This window comes from Kogia breviceps, chromosome 19 (assembly GCF_026419965.1).
Source record: "Kogia breviceps isolate mKogBre1 chromosome 19, mKogBre1 haplotype 1, whole genome shotgun sequence".
Classification (NCBI taxonomy): domain Eukaryota; kingdom Metazoa; phylum Chordata; class Mammalia; order Artiodactyla; family Physeteridae; genus Kogia; species Kogia breviceps.
Genome location: NC_081328.1, coordinates 51,571,849 through 51,592,275, shown reverse-complemented (window position 1 = coordinate 51,592,275; position 20,427 = coordinate 51,571,849). Strand labels below are relative to the sequence as shown.

At 59.7% G+C, this 20,427-nt stretch overlaps 1 protein-coding gene across 3 annotated transcripts in view; it reads left to right on the top strand.

Annotated features, from left to right (window-relative positions):
• Positions 1–20,427, top strand: part of TMEM104 (transmembrane protein 104) — a 49,095-nt gene that overhangs the window by 14,623 nt on the left and 14,045 nt on the right. For all 3 annotated transcript variants that reach the window (XM_059048556.2, XM_059048555.2, XM_067020763.1), the window contains one exon: positions 18,580–18,673. In XM_059048556.2, coding sequence (XP_058904539.1) covers positions 18,580–18,673 — 94 coding nt within the window. The remainder of the gene's footprint in view (positions 1–18,579; positions 18,674–20,427) is intronic.

Sequence of the window (20,427 nt, the reverse complement as noted above, 5' to 3'; positions counted from 1 at the left end):
CCGTGAACTCTTAGAAACCCATCTCGGGGTTTGAGGGGCGTGCTTATCAAAGCCCTGTAAGAGGGCCAGGGCTGGCTTTCCGGAAACTTTCCCTGTTTTGACCTTACTCCCGGCCAGCCCAGGAGCGCGTGAGTGGATGCCGGGGTTGCTGGCTAGGCAGGCGGGACTGAGCCGTCCCACGGCTGACCCCAGGTACACACAGCTCTCCAGATCAGGAGGGGTCAGCCCAGCTCGCTCCCAGTCTCCCCTGCTCCTCGCACACAAGCGAAGAAGATGAATGTCCAGGCTCCATCTTGAGTGCTTTGTGCTGGGGGTGGGGCGGGGCGGGGCGGGGGTGGGCGGGCGGAGGGGGGAATTGGAGCTGAATAACACGACCCACGGGTCTCAGGTAATAAGATGCAAAACCAGAGGCAGGTGTCTGTCTCTGCGTGCTTTGCAGGCGCGACTCAGAAATGGTTCCCTTTCGCTTGTGCGGTGTCTGTTAATACTCTCTGCGTCCTCCTGGTCCTCCTCGGCCCTGATGCAGATTTAGGTGCGTTAGGTGACACACAGCTTGACACGCGGCCACTTAGCTGATGTGGAGCGGGACGCCGGACGCGAGAGAGCGCGCCTCTCGGGGAGTCGGCCTCTTGACTTAATTATCCCTATCCTGGCAGAGCTTCCCGCGGCCCCGCCACCTGTGTTATTCGGCTCTGAATTTGTTAAGCCCAAGGACAGCCGAGTGGTGGTTTCGCCCTCCCGGCCCCATCCTACCGACCTAGCCCAGGAGTCCTGTGCCCCGGCCCCGGGAGAGATTTGTTTCCCTCTGTGCATTTCTGGAGTAGTCGGGTGGTCAGCTACGGCTAGGAGGGTGTCTTCTAGGAGGACTGGATCTCAGCCGAGCTCCGATGGGACTCCGGTGGCAGGCGAATTTCCCGGCCCCTTCCCCGCTTCCCCAGCCTCGGGGCAGGCAGAGAACTCAGCAGGGCCACCAGGAGAACCTGGGAGAGCAGAGGCCTGTTAGCCTCTCAGCATTTCAACAAACCGTGATTGATACAATTAGCAGAAGCGTTGGTGATTGTAAGGACCCATCTGGATCTCTAACCGGCACAGTCAGGCAGGAGGAGGAGGTTGAAGAAAGGGTGCAAGGGGCTCAGCACAGAGCCGGGAGCAGGTCCGGGATGGAGGGTCGGCGGCGGAGCCCCTCGGGCAGCCCTTCCCCGGGGGCGCTGCTGGAGGCTGTGCAGGATCTTCCTGGCTCACTCCCCCACCCGTCGGCAGAGCAGACACGGAGCGCTGGGAATATTGCTGCTGCCATCGGCCCGATGAATTATTTAGCAGCGTCATTACTGCCTTATTAAATTGTTCTTCCTCTCGTTCCTATAAACCTTGCACATGATGGAAGCCTCCCTGCCCGAATTTCAGCAACTGTCTGACCAAACAGAAGGAACCCTTCAGGAAAGCAGACAGGCATTAATTACTGCCTTCGTCTCCCAGATATTGCACTTATAACTCATAAAGCTAATTGCCACCAGGCCCACAAAAGCTGCACGAAATAGGAGGGGGCGGGGCTGAGCAGAAACACAGCCCGTTCTCTCTGGGCTGTTGACACCCTCCCACTGCCGGGGACTTCAGTTTGCTCAGAAGGTTTTCGGTTCAGACGTGCTCTTCTGCCTGGTTTGGAGAAATTCAGGGCAGGTGGACCTTCGCGTTGTCTCAGAAGTTACTTTAGCTGTGCCTCCTGACCCTGAATACCGGGGGGGGGGGGGGGCCCTCTGTCCCTCTGCAGGCCACCTCCTCTTAGCAAGTCGGAAGCGGCCTAGCGACTGAAGGACGAGGTTGGCAGACGTGGGTTTCCTTCCTCCGTCCTGGGTGCTCTGTGACAGGTGCTCACAGCATCTTCCCCTCCCAAATCCGGCCCGCGGGGCTCATCCCTGCATCCTTGTTCCACCAAGGGGCCCCTTCAGACCGTGGGAGAAGAGGGACGTCCTTTCCCCTTGCCCCCCCATCATTCATGCTTGGAAGATTGTCCATCCCGCCTAGAGATCCCCGTCGCGCCTCTTTCTACCACAGCTGTTTTGCTGCCGCAGCGCCGGCCACGGAGGCGGGCGGGTTTAAAGCCCCCTTCCCACGCCAGGCACAGCCACTTCTTTGTCTCAGGCAAACGATACACTATCCGGCCTGCATGTTCAAAAGAACTTCTTTTCTATTCCAGGACAGTATTTTCTGGCTTTAACTTTACGGTTTAATTTTTAGAAAGTCCTCTGGAAGCAGTCTCTTCTGTGTCTCCCCGGGAGTGCTGCTGAGATGCACACCCAGAATGAGAATATTTGGGGTGTTAACTATCTCCAGAGGCCAGCCAGTGTAGCATCGTGATTGCTAGTCAGAAGGGAACTTTCTCTACCCCCAGCTGCCGGTCGCCTCCCAAAGCCCTTGACCTTAATGAGTGGAAAATTCCTCCTCCCCTCCCGTAGCCTGTGACCTGCATCCACATCCTGTGATTCCCGGGCAGCTGATATGAGTCAGTTTCTCCCTCTCCCTCCTTGGAGTAGCCGCAGAGCAGGGCGCTGTGAGGTGGGGGTGGTCCCGTGAGCCACATGTGCCCCCAGGGCGTCCCAGCGAGACGCCACAGCTGGAGCCAGCAGTGACCTGGGCCCCGTCCCGAGGGCCCCGTGAGAGTTAACATCAGGATCTGATCTTCCGAGCCCTACCGCCCACCCCTCCTGCTCCTTTGGAGTATCAGACGGGACGGTGTTGATGCCTCCAGTCTGGGGGGCGTCCTGGGATTCTCTGTGCAGAGCACCTCTGGCTTCGGTAGGAAACAAAGTCAGGATTCAGCATTTCAATTTCCTGCACGGTGAGGGAGAGTCAGGAGCTGCTGGTGAACGGCAGGGTCATATGGAAATGGGTGGACTGGCCCCGGTGTCTGGGAAGCAGGACGTGCGTCGCTGTCCCCTTGAGCCAAGGGCACTGCCTGGCGCTCTCGTTGTCCTTCCTCATTCCTGCAGGGCCGTCCGGCCTCATTTGCGCCCCGGGCCCCGTCGGTACCGCCTCCTGGAGAGTGTCAGAGGGAAGCCCTGGGGGGACAGCGGGGCTCCCCGAGTGCTGAGGCCTCCTCACCGCCGGCAGGAGCGGCCTCCACAGCTTACAGGTGGACAGGCGCCGCTGCGGCGCCGGTGGCCCAGCAGGCCCCGGCTGGGCAGAGCCGGGCCTGCAGGTGGCAGAGCGGAGCTCCTCCTGGCTGGAGACCCGGCCGCAAACTGGCAGCGTTGGGCAGGGGACCCCTCGTGGGCTGCTTTGAGACAGGACAAGGTCACCCTGGCTTGCCATGCTGCCTTGAACGCAGGAGCTGTGAGATCCACCTCCGGGGTCTGGGGGTGAGCTGGGAGAGAGGTGCAGCCTGCAGGTGCCTGGCAGGTGCCCTGCCACCCGCTGCTGGACAGAGGGGCCCCTCCCTCCGGACACCCCTTGAAGAAACAGGGTATGTGTTGGGGGCTGCAGGGGGGGTTCTGCCTGCTGAACTCTCTTCCCAAAGGAGCAGCAGGTCAGTCTGATTCGGGCTCAGGTTAGCGGTGAAGGGTCCTTCTGGGCCTTCGCCCAGGGTCCTGGTCTCTCCTTCTCTGGAAGGAGGCTGTTTTCTGAATCTGTCTTGTCTCAGTCTTACACGGCAGCGCTTGCCTCTGCCACTGGCAATGTTTAAAACAGCACGCGCGGCTTCCCTGGTGGCGCAGTGGTTGAGAGTCCGCCTGCCGATGCAGGGGACGCGGGTTCGTGCCCCGGTCCGGGAAGATCCCACGTGCCGCGGAGCGGCTGGGCCCGTGAGCCGTGGCCGCTGAGCCTGCGCGTCCGGAGCCTGTGCTCCGCAGCAGGGGAGGCCACAACGGTGAGAGGCCGATGTACCGCAAAAAAAACCAAAAAACAAAAAACAGCACTTGATTCCCTTTTTATTTTTATTTATTTATTCGGCTGCTCCGGGTGTTATTTGCGGGATGCGGGCATGTGGGATCTAGTTCCCTGACCAGAGATCGAACCCGGGCCCCCTGCATTGGGAGCACAGAGTCCTAACCACTGGACCACCAGGGAAGTCCCACATGATCCCCTCTTTAAAACCAAACAGTCTCTTTCTAGAATGGTACCATTCAGGGAAGAAACATCCTTTGTGTTGGGGGGTGGAGATGGAGTGACGTACCCGAGTGGAGGCGCCAGGCCGAGCACTGCCGGGTCCTTCCTGCCGTGTGGCTTGCGTCAGTGCAGCAAGTTACCCGCTACTTTCTCGTTTCCGCTTTGGTCCTCCCAGCCGAACGGTAAGGTCTGTGGCCTCATCCCATTTCACAGCAGAGAAAACCGAGACCTGGAGACCGTGACTTCCCCAGGGTCTCTGAGCTGAGGCAGAGATGAGAGCCCAGAAACGAGGGGGCAGGTCAGGCCTGCTCATCAGCCCTGGGAGCCTGACGTTTGCAGAGGTTGGGGCGACGCTGCCCCAGGATGGCATCTGCTTAGTGACCTGTGTCTGCGCATCCTGCCCGTCTGCCTGACTGACCTGCCGTCTTCCTGCCGCCCCTCACTTCTGGGTAGCGAGATGGGCTTCTTCCGTTTCCGTTCACCCGAGTAGCGCTGGAACTCGGAGCGTCTGCCCAAGGACGTCTCCCTTCCCTGCCGTGGTCTCTCTCTCTCTGTTCTTTCAGCAGCAACCACGGTAACCCTGGCACTGTGGCAGCTGCTAATAAGTGGGTCACCACTGTCACTGCTTGAATATTAATTCTTACCGATCCTGGGGCAGGAGGTGGTCTAGAGGCATTCAGGACCAGTGAGGAGGGAAAGTTAGTGTGGAGCAGCAAGGGTCAGTGGCAGCAGTGACTTCACGGGACCTGGGGACTCTCGGGGACACCTCCGGGGCACCAGTCTGTACCCCTAGAGCACAGCCCCAACAGGAGACGGTGTGAGCGCTGCCTCTGGATTTGCACCACGTGGGGAACCCGGAAGGAAGCAGAGACCATAGAGAGACAGGAAGGGTGGTCCTGGAGGGCAAACGCAGTGCTCCCAGGATGGGCCATCTGCATGGAGGAGTCTAATGCGTTGGCTCCATCCGCAGATGGAGAGCAGGGCCCTAAGCACAGTAAACGGACCAGTGGCAGTTTCCCTTCTTTGGGGACATCGCCCTCCTGTCAGACTCCTGTGGGTTGGGACCTAGCCCAACACCAAAGCGGAACAAGCCAAGAGGAGGTTCCCGGCCACATGGGCAAGAAGGGGGTCGCCTACAGGGTCTGGGACATCAAGGCGCCTCCCTCATAGGATGGGGACTGTTTGGGGACCTACCTGGGCTACCAGGGGAGCCTGTCTTCTTTCCCTTTCTTTCCTCCCTTCCTACCCGATATCACTGGGTCCTCACTGGGTCCTCACGATATCCTACTCCTCACTGGGTCCTGGAGGCTCCCGGAAGGTCGGTTTTGTTGTGCCTCACCCTTTCCCCGCTGCTCCCCGGGGGGAAGATGCCGGTCCCGACCCGGGCTGGCCCCACCCCAACTCGGTGGGGGTCTGCGGTCGTCTGCCAGCTCATCTGGCCCCCCAGGAGGCCTTGCGTCCCAGGGTGCTAGCCCCCCGAGTGCCGAACCTCTGCTTTCCGCCCACGATCCTGGGTCTCAAGGAAGAAAGAATTTCTGCCCAGCACCCTAAAACTGCATGTACCCCCTCCGCAGACGGGCGCTCCTGCGGAGCAGATTCTAACTTCAAACAGTGACCGGCGCTCAGGTTGAAATGACTGGCTTTAAAGGATTCGCTTGTCTCCTCTTTATCAAGGATATCGGCCTGCATTCTTCTTCATCCCTCCCTCCCTCCCTCCCTCCCTCCCTCCCTCCCTCCCCTAGGAATCTGTCTCTACGGCTCATCCAGGGCAGGGCTGCTTGTGTTTTGTTGTGCTTCCCAGCCACCCCCGCCCCCCGGCCTTTTCTTTTTTTTTTTTTTTTTTTTTGTGGTACGCGGGCCTCTCACTGTTGTGGCCTCTCCCATTGCAGAGCACAGGCTCAGCGGCCATGACTCACGGGATCCTCCCGGACCGGGGCACGAACCCGTGTCCCCTGCATCGGCAGGCGGACTCTCAACCACTGCGCCACCAGGGAAGCCCCCGGCCTTTTCTAAATGACGTTCAGATCACGCTGTCACTCACTCTCACACTATGGCTTGTCTCTCCAGCTCCTGCCAAGGGACCCCAGGGGCACCCCCGTCCCCGCCTCCCCACGGCTGCTGGTGTCTGGGCACAGCCTCCGGTCTGTCCCCAGTGCCAGCCCAGCTGCCGCCCGGCATTGCTCAGAACCAGCCCTCACCTTTCCGAGGAGACCTGGGTAGCACCTCGCTGGACCACGGTGACCCCCTCCTCCCTGACCCCCAGTGCCTGGGGGTGTTTGGCCCGAGCTCTGTCCGGCTCAGTGAGGGGACTGTTCTTATTTTGAACGCGGCTCTCGGGGACGTGGGTTCTGTCCGCCAGCGTCAAGCTCGCCGTCCGTCACGCCCCACGTCCTGCCTCTGCGATGGCTGACGCCTGGCTCACCAGCTCAGAGGACGGCGCTGACTCCTCTGTGCCGTCCGCTCCGAGCCGGTGAAGATAGCAGGTGACGGGCAGCAGGGTCACAGACAGTCCCCACCGCCCCCTCCCCGAGCCCCGGAAGCTGCTCATCGGCTGAGCTTGAGTCCTCTGGCCTTTCTTCCGCCCTGATGGATGAAGGGAACTTGGTTGTAGCTCCTGAGCCAGGTGAACTGCCCAGACCCCCTTCTCACAGTGGCAGCTTGAGTGTCTCTCCGACCCTGTTAGAATGTCCCCGATCTCTACCCCCGTCTCCGTCATCTGGAAAGTAAGGGGTACCTCCTTACAAATAGGACTTGCCCAGGACACAAGCCGCTTTTACCCTGGGCACGTGGGAAACTGTCAGTTTGGCTTGTCTGGTGTCTCATCCTTTCTCCCTGCCCCCTTCCCCAGTTCACTCAGGGAAGGGCACCGCGACTGGGGAAAGTTATCTGTGCGCCGCCACCGGACCACCCTGCCAGCAGACTCGGCCTGTAAGAAGCCCCACGGTATGAAAATCCCAATGTATAAAATGAGCTCAGCGGGTAATTATTTGTTACAAAACAATTTGATACTTTACAGAAGGTCTCGCTGCAGGTTTCTCTTGAGTACTTATTTTCCCTAGTGCAGTTAAAACGTTATTCTGTGGAAATTAAGTATTTATAAATGGAACTTTTAGAGGCCCATCTCTTGGGTAAAGCATATCCACATGCTTGTGTGTCACGTGCAGGAATCCAGAGCCCGTTTCGCAGAGAAATAGGCCGACATGGGGTTGGCGTGGACATCACAGACAGACAGATACACGCACACGCACGTGCACACGCACAGGGCCCCAAGCCGGGAAAGCGTCACGGAGCTTGTTAAGAATATACCCACAACCCGCACTCATGCACAGGCCAGTTTGGTTGGGAAACTTCCAAATAAGCCTCCTTGGGGAGTGTTCCTCCCTGCTGGGGACCTTCTGCACTGTGCTCTTTCAGGACCATTTTTACCCACACTTCACACCGATCCCGGGCACGCCCTCAACTGGAGGCTTCTTTATTTGTGCTCAGCGTGAGCGGGGGTGAAAAGCTGCTGCTCCTTGCTTCATGAGCTCCCCGGGCTGGTCCTGGCCACTGACCCAGGTGTGTGTGTCCACGTCTGTGTGTTTTCAGTCGGTGCCCTCAGAAGCTGCTCCAGGCAGACTCCCAAAACGCTACAGCTGAGGCCATCTCCAGACTCTGCATCCCCTCTGCTTGCAGACCTCCCATTTCTGGGCAAAGAGCTAAAAAAAAAGACTTTGCATTCTTTAAGGAAATGTCCCAGTTGTCAATTTCAGATCCTTACTCTCCCCTGCTCTTTTTTTTTTTTTTTTTTTTTTTTGGCTTCATTTCCCAAAAAGAATAGGAAAGAACTATAGGAAGTACAGCAGCCTTCCAGTTGTTTTAAGAGTGACATGGAACGTTCTTAAATGTCTTGTGCTAACGGGGATCAAAACTGTACACGCTACGCCACGTTCCTCCTTCCGCCCCGTGTCTCTCTGACGCTTTCACTCTGTAGCTGAATCCATGGTCCTTGCGACGGCCCTGCTGACTTCTGTGAGGCTGTGCTACCCCCTGAATGATGCTTACTCTCTGTTACAAGGCTGTCTGTTGTAAACAGAATCTGCTGTCTTTCTAAGTAGTGTCCCAGGGCCCTGGCAGTAACTGTTTAGTTGAGTAAAGCACTCATTCTAAAGCAATAAGCCTGCTCCTCCGTGTGGCTGGCGTCCCAACCGGGGAGGCCCAGAAAACCGTGCGGAGACTAAAAGTATCCATGGGCACGTTCCCCAGGCAGCAGGCTGGCCCCGAGGAGAAAGAAGCAGCCAGAGAACCCCTGAGCGTTCTCAGCCAGCAGAAGGGTGCCTGGGACACGGACGTGATTAGGCAGAGCTGAACAATTAGGGTGCATATCAATAGGATGACATCCGATTAATTAGCACGAGCTTGGGATGTCTCGTGAATTAGCCAAGAGTAGGCCCAGGTACATTTTAACAAGCCTTCACGTGCAAAGGGAGGTACCGCGGAGGGCATTGCTGAGCAGATGCTGTGTGAAGCCAGAAGGAAGGGTCACAGAGCACAGCAGGGCGTGTTGAGTTGAGCTACAAAAAGAACTTCCCTTAGCCGCGGGTTGAGACGCTCTCTGGAAACCTGGACAGGAGGAGGGAAGAGGCTGCCGGGCCAGGTTGGACGCTGACCAGGGCTGGAAGGCCCCCCCCCCCCCCCCAGTTTGTGACACCCAAGCAGTTCTGGCAGGAGAACTTCTCACTGCTGTTTCAGGAGGCTGTGCTCCACCTGAGGGATGGGTCACCAGGCTCCAGGAACACTGCCCAGCCCTCTCCCCACCCCCGGTCAGGGACAATAGCCTCCACTGGGTCTCAGAGCTTGGTTCCAGGACCACTGGCACTTGTTAAAAATACAGATCCCTGCGTTGCTCCCAGGCCTAATGTAGCAGCATCTAGGACTTCAAGGCCCAGGAATCTGCATTCTCCACCTGTTCTGAGGGTGATTCTGTGTCCTCTCCCCTTTGAGAAAGTCTGCTGCCCGAGGCCCCCTCGCAGCGATAAGTGGTCTTGCTGACGCCCAGCCTCCCCGGGAGAGGCCTGCTCTGGTCTCCCTTGGGTCTGCTCAGTCAGGGCCCTGCCGAGCCTCCTCCAGGGAGAGACGGGGGCAGGCATCGCAGGTCCCCAGCCTGGCGTCCCGAGTAACAGCCTGAAGCTGACGCCTCCGGCGCTTCAGTGCAAACGGAGCAGCTGCGCGCCTGTTCTGACCAGCCTGGTTTCAGACTCTGAGTGTCCCCAGGAGAAGAGGGCCTCCAGCAGGACCCCTTTGCCAGCGGCTGCTCTGTTACCTGTGGCCAACAGAGACCCCCACCCCTCACCCGCACGTGGCAGTAATCGGACTCTTATCCGTGTTCAGTTCCTTGGCCTCACCTCGAGCTCCTCGAGGTTGGGGCCGTGCCTTATCCACCTTTGAGTCCAGCAGCAGCATGGGGCTGCACGCAGGGGGGGTTGCTCCATGAGCATCTAAGTGGGCGAGACCCTCCAGGTGGGCTGCCGCCATGGGGTCTGTGGCACGGGCGCAAGACCCTCCATCAGCCCTTGGGCCTGCTGACGCCCAGGGCTCACCACAGCTGGCGGCCACTGCTCCGGCCAGAAAACCTCCCCGTCCAGCCGACCCCTCCTTCCCCAGAGGCGTGGCCGTCCTCTGCTCCTTGGTGCTGGGACAGAGGCTGCCCCTCAGCCAGGGCTTTGGGGCCCCCTGTCCTTGGCAGCTGAAGATGGCGGGAAGCAGTCCAAAGCCATCCAGGTGCCAGGAGGTCGAGGATGGCTCACCACGCATCTCCTTCTCTGCCACCTCTTGGCACCTGGAGTGTGCGAAGTGAAGCATTAGAACAGGTGCCAGGGGCTTCCCTGGTGGCGCAGTGGTTGAGAGTCCGCCTGCCGATGCAGGGGACGCAGGTTCGTGCCCCGGTCCGGGAAGATCCCACATGCCGCGGAGCTGCTGGGCCCTTGAGCCATGGCCGCTGAGCCTGCGCGTCCGGAGCCTGTGCTCCGCAGCGGGAGAAGCCACAACAGTGAGAGGCCCGCATACCGCAAAAAAAGAACAGGCGCCGGCTCCGAAGCCCAGTCTTCTTCCCCAGGCAGAGCCCCCAGCCTTCCACCTGCTTCAGCCCGCTGCCCACATCCTCACACACCCCCTGTCCCTCCCCAGCTCCTTGTCGTAATGTCCTTAAAGCCCACCTAGTTCAAGATCAAGCCCCTCGGTCTTCCACCTGGATGTGGTGGGGGGGAGTGGACCCCCCCCCCCGCCCCGCTCTCTCTCACACCTGTGAGAAGCCAGGCCGTCCTCTTTAAACCCCGATGGCTTATCATCAGTGAGTGAGTGACTGCGTGGGTTTTCCACAATATTTATCGTTTCTCCCCAGATCACAAGGGTTGTAGCTCTGGCATCAAATCCTTGGAACTCTGCCCACCACTGGTTACCATCTGGCTTTTCAGCTGAGAAAGAGACGACACAGGCACCCAGGCTTGTCCTCCAACAAGAGGGCAAGGGCGGCGGCAGCCATGCCAGGCTAATGCCATCAGACCAGACCAGCCCTCCTGGCCCGGCCCTGGGAGAGCCAGCCTGGAAGGGACGTGGAGGGGGTGTTGGAGAGCCTCTTTCTCTAGGAGGTAATCGAGGGAGGCAGTCAGGTGCTCCAAAGGAGGACTGGGCCTTGGATACAGACAACCTGAGCTCTGATCTCAGCTGTGTCTTGGTTATTCTGAGCTCTTAGACGAGTTAGTTAATCCCCCTCAACCTCAGTTTTTTTAAGACGGAGACATTAACCAATTTGTAGGGTGTCGGGATTCAAAAGCGACCTTAGACGGAAGATGCTGCTGTTTCTGGGCACTCAGTAGGTGCCCGGTGATGTTGGCTCACTTGCCCATTGGTTCTCTGAGCCTCCTTCCTCCCCACCCCCGCACAGAGCCTTCCTTCTCTGAGAGGTGGCTTAGTCTCCCGAGGAGGGTCAGGAAGCAGGAGAAGGCTCTGGGCATATGAGTGGCCTGGTTGGGGGCAGAGCCCTCCCTCGCTGCCAACAGCATCCCCTCAGGACTGGGGGCTTGGAGGTGATGTGGGCATGACACCTGGACCAGGTGCGTGGGACGCCGCCTGACTCCAGAGGCCAGGAGGGGACTGCGATGTCATGGTGGCTGGAAAGACCCGGGCTCCCTCCAGCAGCGGTCACAGCACATGCCAGGTCACCCTGCACTGGAGGAGCCTCCCGTAGGCTGTGACCTTTCACCCCCTCCCAGGTCGCCCCTCCCACCGTCTCTAAAACTGCACGAAGCAGGCAGGCTCCTTGGTAGGACATCACGGCGCTTGATAATAGAAGTTTGGGATGAATTTCCCAACCTATCTTTTTCACCATCTATGGGTTAGGGAGGAGACATGCTCTTTTATTTTTTTATTTTTATTTTTTTTGCCTCCCAGCGCAAAAACCATAAAGCTGCATACAAACCTCAGGTCCCTAAGTAGGGATCTTCTATCTCATCTGAGTAAGGCGGGGGGTTGTTTAGAGAAGGGGGCTCGGAAAAGGAAGTTATAGTTATTTGGGTTCTTGCCTAGGTCTGTTCTGTTTCCAGCTGCCTTGAAAGAAAGGGAAGCGGGCGGCTTGGAGGGAGGGATCTGGGGAATGTTTTCAACTGTCAAGCGGTCCAGGCAGCCTTTTTAGTCAGCGTGTCTGGGGAGTCGCAGAGCCACAGAGCAAGCCTGAGAGCCGCCCTCTGCATGCATGGTTGTCTCCGGGCTGACGGGGCTGAGATCACATCACCCAGGCTCCTTGGGAGCTGGGGAGCGGTGCGCCGGGGGCCTGGACCACCGTGTCTAGCCCTCCCCTCCCGGAGCTGGAGCCCGCATCCTGTGCAGTGGCTGCGTCGCCTCCGTCCGGGGGGCTCTCCGCCGTTGTCTTCCGGGCCGCCCCCTGCCCAGCCCAAGGCGACTGAACTCACACCCTGGAGGAGGCAGCGCTCTGGGCTTCGACAGCCAGAGCTGCCCGTGTGCACGGGGTTGAGAGCAGCCACCCCTTCAGCGGTCCCTACCCAAAATCACTCTCCCAGGCTCCCCGGTATCAGAGGCACAGACCGTGTTCACCTAAGTACCTTGGCAGAGGTTGTTCAGGCGCCCCCGCCCTGGCCGGTCTGGGTTGCTGCCGGGAAGGTGCCCCAGCGTCTCATCCTCTTCTCGGTGAATTGTGCGTGGGGAGAGGTCTTTTCTCCTGGCCAGCCCCCTGATCCCCAGGTCTGACAGGCGGTCGAGTTCCTGCCGTGTGGGTTCGGTTTCTTGCCGCTGTTCTATAGCTCAGTGGCTACTTAAGAACTCCTTGGGGAACCTAACTTCTGGCTCTTTATCGCCTCGGCCTGGGCCTCCACTCCTTGCTCTCCTGGGCTTGGTGTCTGCCGGCAGGCACGCGCTCACCTTTTGATGAGCGCTGCAGATGTTACGAGTGCCGTCTCGGAGCTCACTCAGTCCGAATGGGGCTGAATTGTTTGACGGGAGTGGACTTTGTTTTCTGCTGAAGGGTGTCGTGAGATAACAGCTGGGATTATAGAGTTGACTTCTATGCTCCAGAATCACACGCTGCTTTAGAATATCTGGGCGTCAACCCTCCACTTTTTCTTTCTTTTAAATTTATTTATTTTTGGCTGCGTTGAATCTTCCGTTGCTGCACGCGGGCTTCTCTAGTTGCGGCGAGCGGGGGCTGCTCTTTGTTGCGGTGCGCGGGCTTCTCATTGCGGTGGCTTCTCTTTTTGTGGAGCACGGGCTCTAGGCGCGCGGGCTCAGTAGTTGTGGCTTGTGGGCTCTAGAGCGCAGGCTCAGTAGCTGTGGCTCACGGACCTAGTTGCTCTGCGGCATGTGGGATCTTCCCAGACCAGGGCTCGAACCCGTGTCCCCCGCACCAGCAGGCAGATTCCCAGCCACTGCGCCACCAGGGAACTCCTAGGCCTCCACTTTCATCTTCAGGCGTCACCTGAATCTTTCAGTCTTTCAACCCGTTCAGCAAGCATCTCCGAAGTACCTTCTGGGTGAGGTTTGGGGAAGCTGGGGAGGGACCCAGGGACACTAAGCCCGGCTGACTCGCCCTAAGCAGCGCATCCGGGGAGGGTGCTGGTCAGACGGGCCGCGGCTGCACGGCTGGAGGGGTGTCCAGCCTCCATCCGTCTCCATCACTCCTTCTCCACCAGGTAAGCGTATTGGAGGGATCGGTGAGTGAGAGGTTGGCAGCGCCCCCATCGTAGCTGGCTTGGTCGTCTGAAGCCCAGCAGTCTGTCCTGGCAGGAGCCCTCTCCCACAGCAGGGCTCTTCACGCTCTCAGGGTCAGCCCCTCCCTGCCCTGTCGGGGAAGATCGTCATTTCTGAAACCTCATTCTCAGAGCTTCCTGTGACTGTGCCGGCCCTCCTGCAGGATTCAGGTGACCTCCTCTAGGTGGCACGATGCCTGTCGTCTCAGGGTTTTGGCAGAGAGGCTGTGCTGATGGATGGCTCACTGGGTCCAGTGCACAAGCTGCTGACGCCGCTTCAGCCCTGCCCCCTGTTCTCGTTCCCTCACATCATGCGTTGCAGCTGCGTGACGACCGATCCTTCATGCTTGGTGGGGAGGACTTGAACTCCCCCCTGAAGAGCGCTTGGGGTGAGGTGCAAGTCCAATAGGAATAGCATTGACCTAACATTCTGTGGCCAGAGGTCGTCACTTGGCTTCAGCTGTTCCGAATTCCCCCTGCCGGGATGCTGGGAGGACAGGTGGGCCTGTGATAACGCGAGGGCGTGCTGACCCTTGTTGGGGTCACACAGCCAGGGCTGATGTTTACCGAGTACCTTCTCTGCACACGTAACGCGCTCTGGTTAAGTTCACAAGCGCCCCAGGGTCTCGCTGTCAGCTGGGACAACGATAGGATTCAGACCCCCACCCTGAGCATGTGACCCGAGGCCGCTGGGCCCTCCGCCTGTCTGTCCCTCACCGCCTCAGAACGCACCTCCTTCTCGTGGCTGGATCACCAGACATTGTCATTCAAGTTGGGAAAGTACAAACTCCCAAAGCAAAACGTTCACAGCCACTTGAGAAATAAAAATAGAATCCTTGATCATGTCTTCACTGCACTTCAAGGACGCGTTGAAAGTTCAGCTCCCATTTAGGGACGGGTTCGTGCTGAGTTTCCATTAACCCCAATTAACTCTTAACCCTCAGCGCCCGACAAGGACAGCCCTGTCAGCAGGACGCCCGTTTCCTTTGTCATCTGAAGTAACCTCCAGGGCCGGTCCACGGAGCTCAGCCGCGCCCTTGGTGTGTGGCCACGCCTGAGCGGACTGGCTCCCCGGGGCCCCGGGTAGTCGGTCCCAGGGGTCCCTGTGTGTTGACGTGGATCGGGCAGCGTAGCGCCATTTCTCCCTTCCGAGACTTTTTGCTTCGTCACCCCCGCTAGATTGACAAGAGAGGCCGGAGTCCTCCCAGCGCCCTAGTGCGAGAACGCTCCAAGTGGGTCGGCTGCTCTTTTATGTGGAAAGTCAGGAACTGACAGCTGCAGCGAGAGAAAGCTGCTGATGCCTGAATTCTTGTCTCTGGGAAGCTCCATCTCACTACACCATGGGAGCCACAGACAAACCAAAAAGATGCTTATTTTTAGAGGGAGATAAGTAGGTAAGCAGGCGCTCCAAGGAGTGGCCATCCAGCCAGTAACCCAGCCAGGCAGGGTGTTCCCTCCTTCAGTTCCAAGCCCTCTCTCGGCCCGGGAACGATGGGACACCACAGAAGCGTTGCCTTGGTGCTCGGAGGGCCGCCGCTGGCTTCCCTGACCCTCTGGCCCCTGTCCCCCCGGATCCTATCCCTTCGCTCACGCCAACATCGGGGGCAGGGCTGGGAGGGACCCTTTCCCTGTTGGGTCAGCAGTCAGAACTGTTCCACTGCTCTTCTAGGATGTTTTCTCACTGTCACTTGTCAGGGGAGGTGATTGGTGTATCGCCCTTTGTCCCATGGAGTTGCCCAGAGGCCCGTAGGATGCTTGTCCTGTACGGTGGCCATCACTTTAGCACACCACTCTCTCCTGCTTCCCTTTTCTCGAAGAAGAGCGTGCCCTCTATCTCCTCCCCCCACCCCTTTTTCGAGGGGAGTGAGATGGACTTACGGGTGTTGTTGAATTTCATCCAAGTTTAAGTTCTAATTAAAAACTATGGTCCCGGGCTTCCCTGGTGGCGCAGTGGTTAAGAATCCGCCTGCCAGTGCAAGGGACACGGGTCCTAGCCCTGGTCCGGGAAGATCCCACATGCCGCGGAGCCACTAAGCCTGTGCGCCACTACTTCTGAGCCTGAGCTCGAGAGCCGGTGAGCCACAACTACTGAAGCCTGCATGCCGCAACTACCGAAGCCCACACGTCTAGAGCCCGTGCTCCGCAACAAGAGAACCCACGACAATGAGAAGCCCACGCACTGCAACGAAGAGTAGCCCCCGCTCGCCGCAACTAGAGGAAGCCCGCGCGCAGCAACAAAGACCCAATGCAGCCAAAAATGAATAAATAAGATAAAATAAATAAATGTATAGAAAAAAAGAAGCACACTCGGCTACAGCACTTGCTGTCCCTACCTCCTGTCATGTGTCGGGCTCGCAGAGTCCTTGAACAGAGACCGAGCTTGAACTGATAGGTGGCATTTGGGTGTTGGGAAATTGCTCGGGAGGCAGGTGATTTATAATGTCATACGGGCTGGACAAGAAGACCCAGGAGGACAGGCTGTCTCTCGGCTTTTAATTTCTTCCTTTTGTAAAAGAAAAGGGAAAACAGAAGGTGCCAAGCTTGGCCGGTCAGCATTCAGAGATGAGCACAGGCCCCGCTGGACCATCGGGCCACCAGGGCCGTTTCGTCCCCCAGAGCTCGCATCCGCACCGCGGTGAGGCCAGACATGCCGCCGCGCCGAATCCTCTGTCCTTCGCCTCCCCGGATGCTGAGTCTGGCGGGAACTGATTTGCAGAGGACACCTGTTCCGTAACTAGCCCCAGCTTGTGCCGTGTCTCGGTCTGGGCTCCCTGCGCTGCGTGACCTCTGCCCCGCGCGAGGGCTGCTGTTTGGCTGTCGGCCCTGCGCCTTCCCGAGCCCTGTGTTCAGTCTGGGCTCCTGAGCGGGGGGAAAAAAAAGAAAGCACATCCCAGCCGCCGTCCAGCCACAGATGTCACAGCCTGTTGTCCGAATCTTCCGAAAGAGTCCTTCACCGCCGGTCCCCACCCTGAGGGACAGACCTGCTGTCCCGGAGCTGGACCTGAAAGAGCCCGGCGGCAGCGGGCCCTCGTTCTCAGCTCGACCCACGCTGCCCGGCACTCGGCGGGCACCTCACGTACGCTTCCGACTCTACCCTGGGCAGCGTGTCTTTAAACGAGGGGTGCTCTCAGCAGGGTCCCATCCTACAGGGTCATATGAAATGGGGCCCCACGCATCATAGGATGTTGATAAACGTGTGCCGAAGAGGAGGATGAAGATGGACTCCCTCTTGGCGAGGAGGCCCCATGCAGCCAGCAGCAGCAGCAGAATTCCCCGCCTGCCTCTGGGGCTGGTTCTGTGATCTCCCTGGGTTTAAGCAGTGGAACCTTCTGAAACCCAGCCTTGAGGCTGCCAGGGTCAGATCCGACCTCCCGCATAAGCCACCCACCAAGAAAATGTCCAGCCGCCCGCAGCTGGAGCACCGTGTTTTCAGCGGGGGGGGCGTCGCAGGTCGGAGGTGAGACACCCCAAGCTCCGGCCCGGGTGCCCCGGAGTCCGCCTGCTAGCAGGCCAGGGCCGTTTGGGAATGTTTGCGACGGGCGGCCTTGTACGTGTTCTCGCGCACGCCGTGTCCCTCTCCCGTCCTTCCAAAGAGAAACTCATCAGTGGAAGGTTTCCCTTAGGTGGTAGTTTTCCTAAATGCCTTGCCGAAGGCGCCGCACACAGGCTTGCCTGGCCCAGGGCTGCTGATTCCGTGCCTCACTGTGTCCTCGGGCCAGAGGGGCGCCGGCGAGGGCCGCCCGGAGAGCCCCTCTCCTCTGCCTCCCCGTCACCCGCGCCCGATGGAGAGGCTGCCCGTCCCAAGGCAGAAGCGGGGCTGGTTGTCAGCCCCCAGGAGCAAAGCTCTTTCCCGGAGCCTCCCAGCCCGGGCGCCTGCCAGGAGGCCTCCCACCCCAGCTACTTAGAACCTTTCCTTACGCGGCGCTGTAGTCTCTCCTGTCGTTCGTTCTCACGGCGATAATGGACTTGGAAGAGAGGTCGCAGCCTCTCCCACATCCTGCCGTCCTTGCAGGCAGGGAGGGGAGAGACGGGCTCAGCCCCCCCTCGGGGGAGCCGGGGACCGGCCGAGCAGCCGGGAGGTGTTCACCCGCATCACGGGGCCAGACCCAACTCCCCGCAGTGGGCCCCGCTCCCCACCGTAGGGCCTCGGCTGCCAGCCGCACCTCTGGCAAGTGTCGTTAGCAGTAACGTGATAAAATGGCACGGTGCAAACGTTAATAAGGTCTGACGCCTCCGCGGCTTCCGAGTGGCAGATCGGAAATGGTGCCATCGTCGTGACTCCAACCCGCAGCTTCTAATTCCCCTGCTCTCTGAGCGGCCGATTTGGCACGGAGGTCCTCACCTCCCCTCGGTTCCCAGCCCGTCTCTACAGTGCCGCATTGACCCCCGTTTCCCTTTGCAAAGCGGGTGCAGGTTTCCCCCAGACCAGTTCTCTAAGGCCGGGTTTGGATTCTCTTTTTCCCTCCTAAGTAAACGCTCGCTTTCCCCTGTCCTCCGGAGAGGAAGAGTGGTGAGGGGCCCAGTGCCAGCAGCTCCCACTCCTCTGGACGGGCTCCCCCCCTGCCCCGTCCACCGCCAGCTTCCTGGGGTAGCCCCTGCCCTTCCTGGTCCAGGATGCTTCTCTGACGGGCTTGCCCCAGGAGCCGCCGGCTCTGGCTCTCCAGGCTTTCCCTTCTCCTGAAGTCCAGGACGTTGCTGATGAACGACATCCTCCTGACCGACCCTTTCCTCTGAACCCCTCGGGATGGTGTCCTTTCCCAGTGGGCCGTGTCTTCAGGGCCCGTGCGTCCCCCACCCCCCGCCCCGGTCCGTCCTTCCCAGTAAACCGAGAGGGTCCAGGGTGTGCCTGGCGTTTCTTTCGGAGCCTCATCTTCCTAACTTGTGCTTTGCGCCAGCTCAGTGCCGGGCCCTCGACCCTTCAGTCCGTGCTCGCTGAAGAGAAGCAAGCGGGGCCGTGTCCCTAGGATCTCACCTCGGATTTGCCTAGAAAGTAGCCTCAGGGCAGTAAGTGTGAGGAACGGCAGAGAAGCGCAGCTCTGAGTTTCCGCTGCACCCCTGGCCCTGGGAACTCGCCAGGTGATGCTGTCCGACCCCAGGGAGCCTCTGCCGTTCCAGGCGCACACCTGGGTTAGGACCGGCCCTGGGTGGCCGGGGGCCGCGTGAACGGTGTGCCCTCCCCACACGCACGGCGTGCCGTGTGCGCCCAGCCTCTGCGCCCTCTCACTCTTGCTTTCATCACCAGGCTGTCTTCACTCTCCTCCTCGGACCCTTCACCTTCTTTGACGTCCAGAAGACCAAGTACCTGCAGATCCTGACGTCGCTGATGAGATGGATCGGTGAGTCTGAGAAACACCTCGGGTCTGCCCTTTCTCCCCTCCTCCTGTCCTCAACCACGTGGGCCACGGCCACATGAGCTCACAGCCAGGGCTGCAACGTGGCAAGGGCTTCCGTGGACTCCCGCGGGCCAGGAGGCAGCAGGTGCTCTGTGCCTTTTTACTGGTGGGGAAATCTAGTACCAAAAAAGAGAGGTCACTTCAAGGTCCCGTAATGCAGGCAGAGGCGGGGCTCAGCCCCGGACTGCTGATTCCGACTGTGCTGGATCCCCCTGCAACCCACAGGGGGGCTCCAGCGGGGGGGTTCCTGGGGGCCTGGGTCAGGCTCAGCCCCCTTCAGGGCGGGGGAGAAGCCTGCTCTCTGCTCTCATGGGCGCACCATGTGGCACAGCCATAGAACCCCGTGGGCCATGGCGGCCACCTCTGCGTCCCCGGCCACCAGGGCGGGAAGAGACACCCCATCTGCAGTACCTTGTAACTGTCTGACGCCCTGCTGAGCGAGGGTGCCACCATCCTCAGGGGAGCTTGGGGGTTTCTCCCCCGTACCAGGTCTGCGGCCAGGAGCTCGGTCACCCCCGACACTGTGCTGCCAGCCAGCCGGAAGGGCCAGGCTGCAGACCCACCTGGACCCGTGACCGGAGGGCGTGCGGTCGCTGCTGCCCCCCCACCAGCAGGCGCTCTGGGATCAGTTGCGCGCCTGTTTCGGTCTAAAAACAAAGATGCTGTTGCCGTTCTGGCGGACGGGCCTGGCAGAGGGGGGGGTCTGCCCAGCCTCCAGGACCCCCACCGCCCGTCAGCCCAGAGGTTCCCAAGGCACCCGAGGTTGGGAGGCCTTCCTCCCGACCCTGTGGCCCGGCTCCCGTCGCTGCTGCGCCCGCCCTGGTCGGGACTCGGGGTGCACCTCGCCCCTCGTGCCGTGCTGGCGCTCGGCACTAGATCATGACGAGCTCAGGACAGTTTCTGATCCACATGGTCTCCAGCAAGTCTGGCACCTTCAGGCGCCCGGCTCCCCTCGCTCCAGGATTCCGAGATCCCGGGAGTCCTGGTGCAGCTCCATTTGGAAGGTGCCAGGCCGTCCAGCCCAGCCCCTGCCCTGCAGAGGCAGGCGCTGCAGCTCGAGGCCGGGGCGGGCAGCCTCCAGTCCGGGAGCTCACGGAGGGGGAAGGCCCCTGCTGCACCCTGAGGGGACGTCCCCCAGTGCCTTGTCTCGAGCCAGAGTCGCCAGCCTGGAGCCTCTTGCCAGCCTTGGTCCTTCCTGCAAGGAAATGAGAGCAGGGCTGAGCCACCCGGTGTGTGAGCTCTGGGGCCTCTGTAGCTCGGTGAGCCGCCTTCACCGCCCAGCTGAGCCGGGGGAGCAGGATGGCCCCGTCACACCTGGATCACACCTGGATGGGGCAGGGGTCCCCGTTGACCCCACCCAGGTGGTCCGACCCTACAGGCTGCTCTTCCCAAATTTCATTCACAAGCTCCAAAGTCCTGGGTTAAACTAACATGACCACCTGGGGGAAAAAAATGCAAACTCCTTCCTTAGAATGTAAGGGTCACGCTAGCTCCAGGGTAAGAAGCTGGAAGGGAGCCTCCTCCGTGGGTACCAGGAGGGGCTGTGCCCAAAAATTGGGATCAGAATTACTGGCCGTCCAATCTTCTCCTTGTAAGTCCGCTTATAGGAAGTATTTGAAAGCCCTGGTGACCTCCAGAAAGAAAAGCTGTATTTGGAGAAAAACGTCCTCCCTCCTCGCTTCCCTGGCCCAACTCCT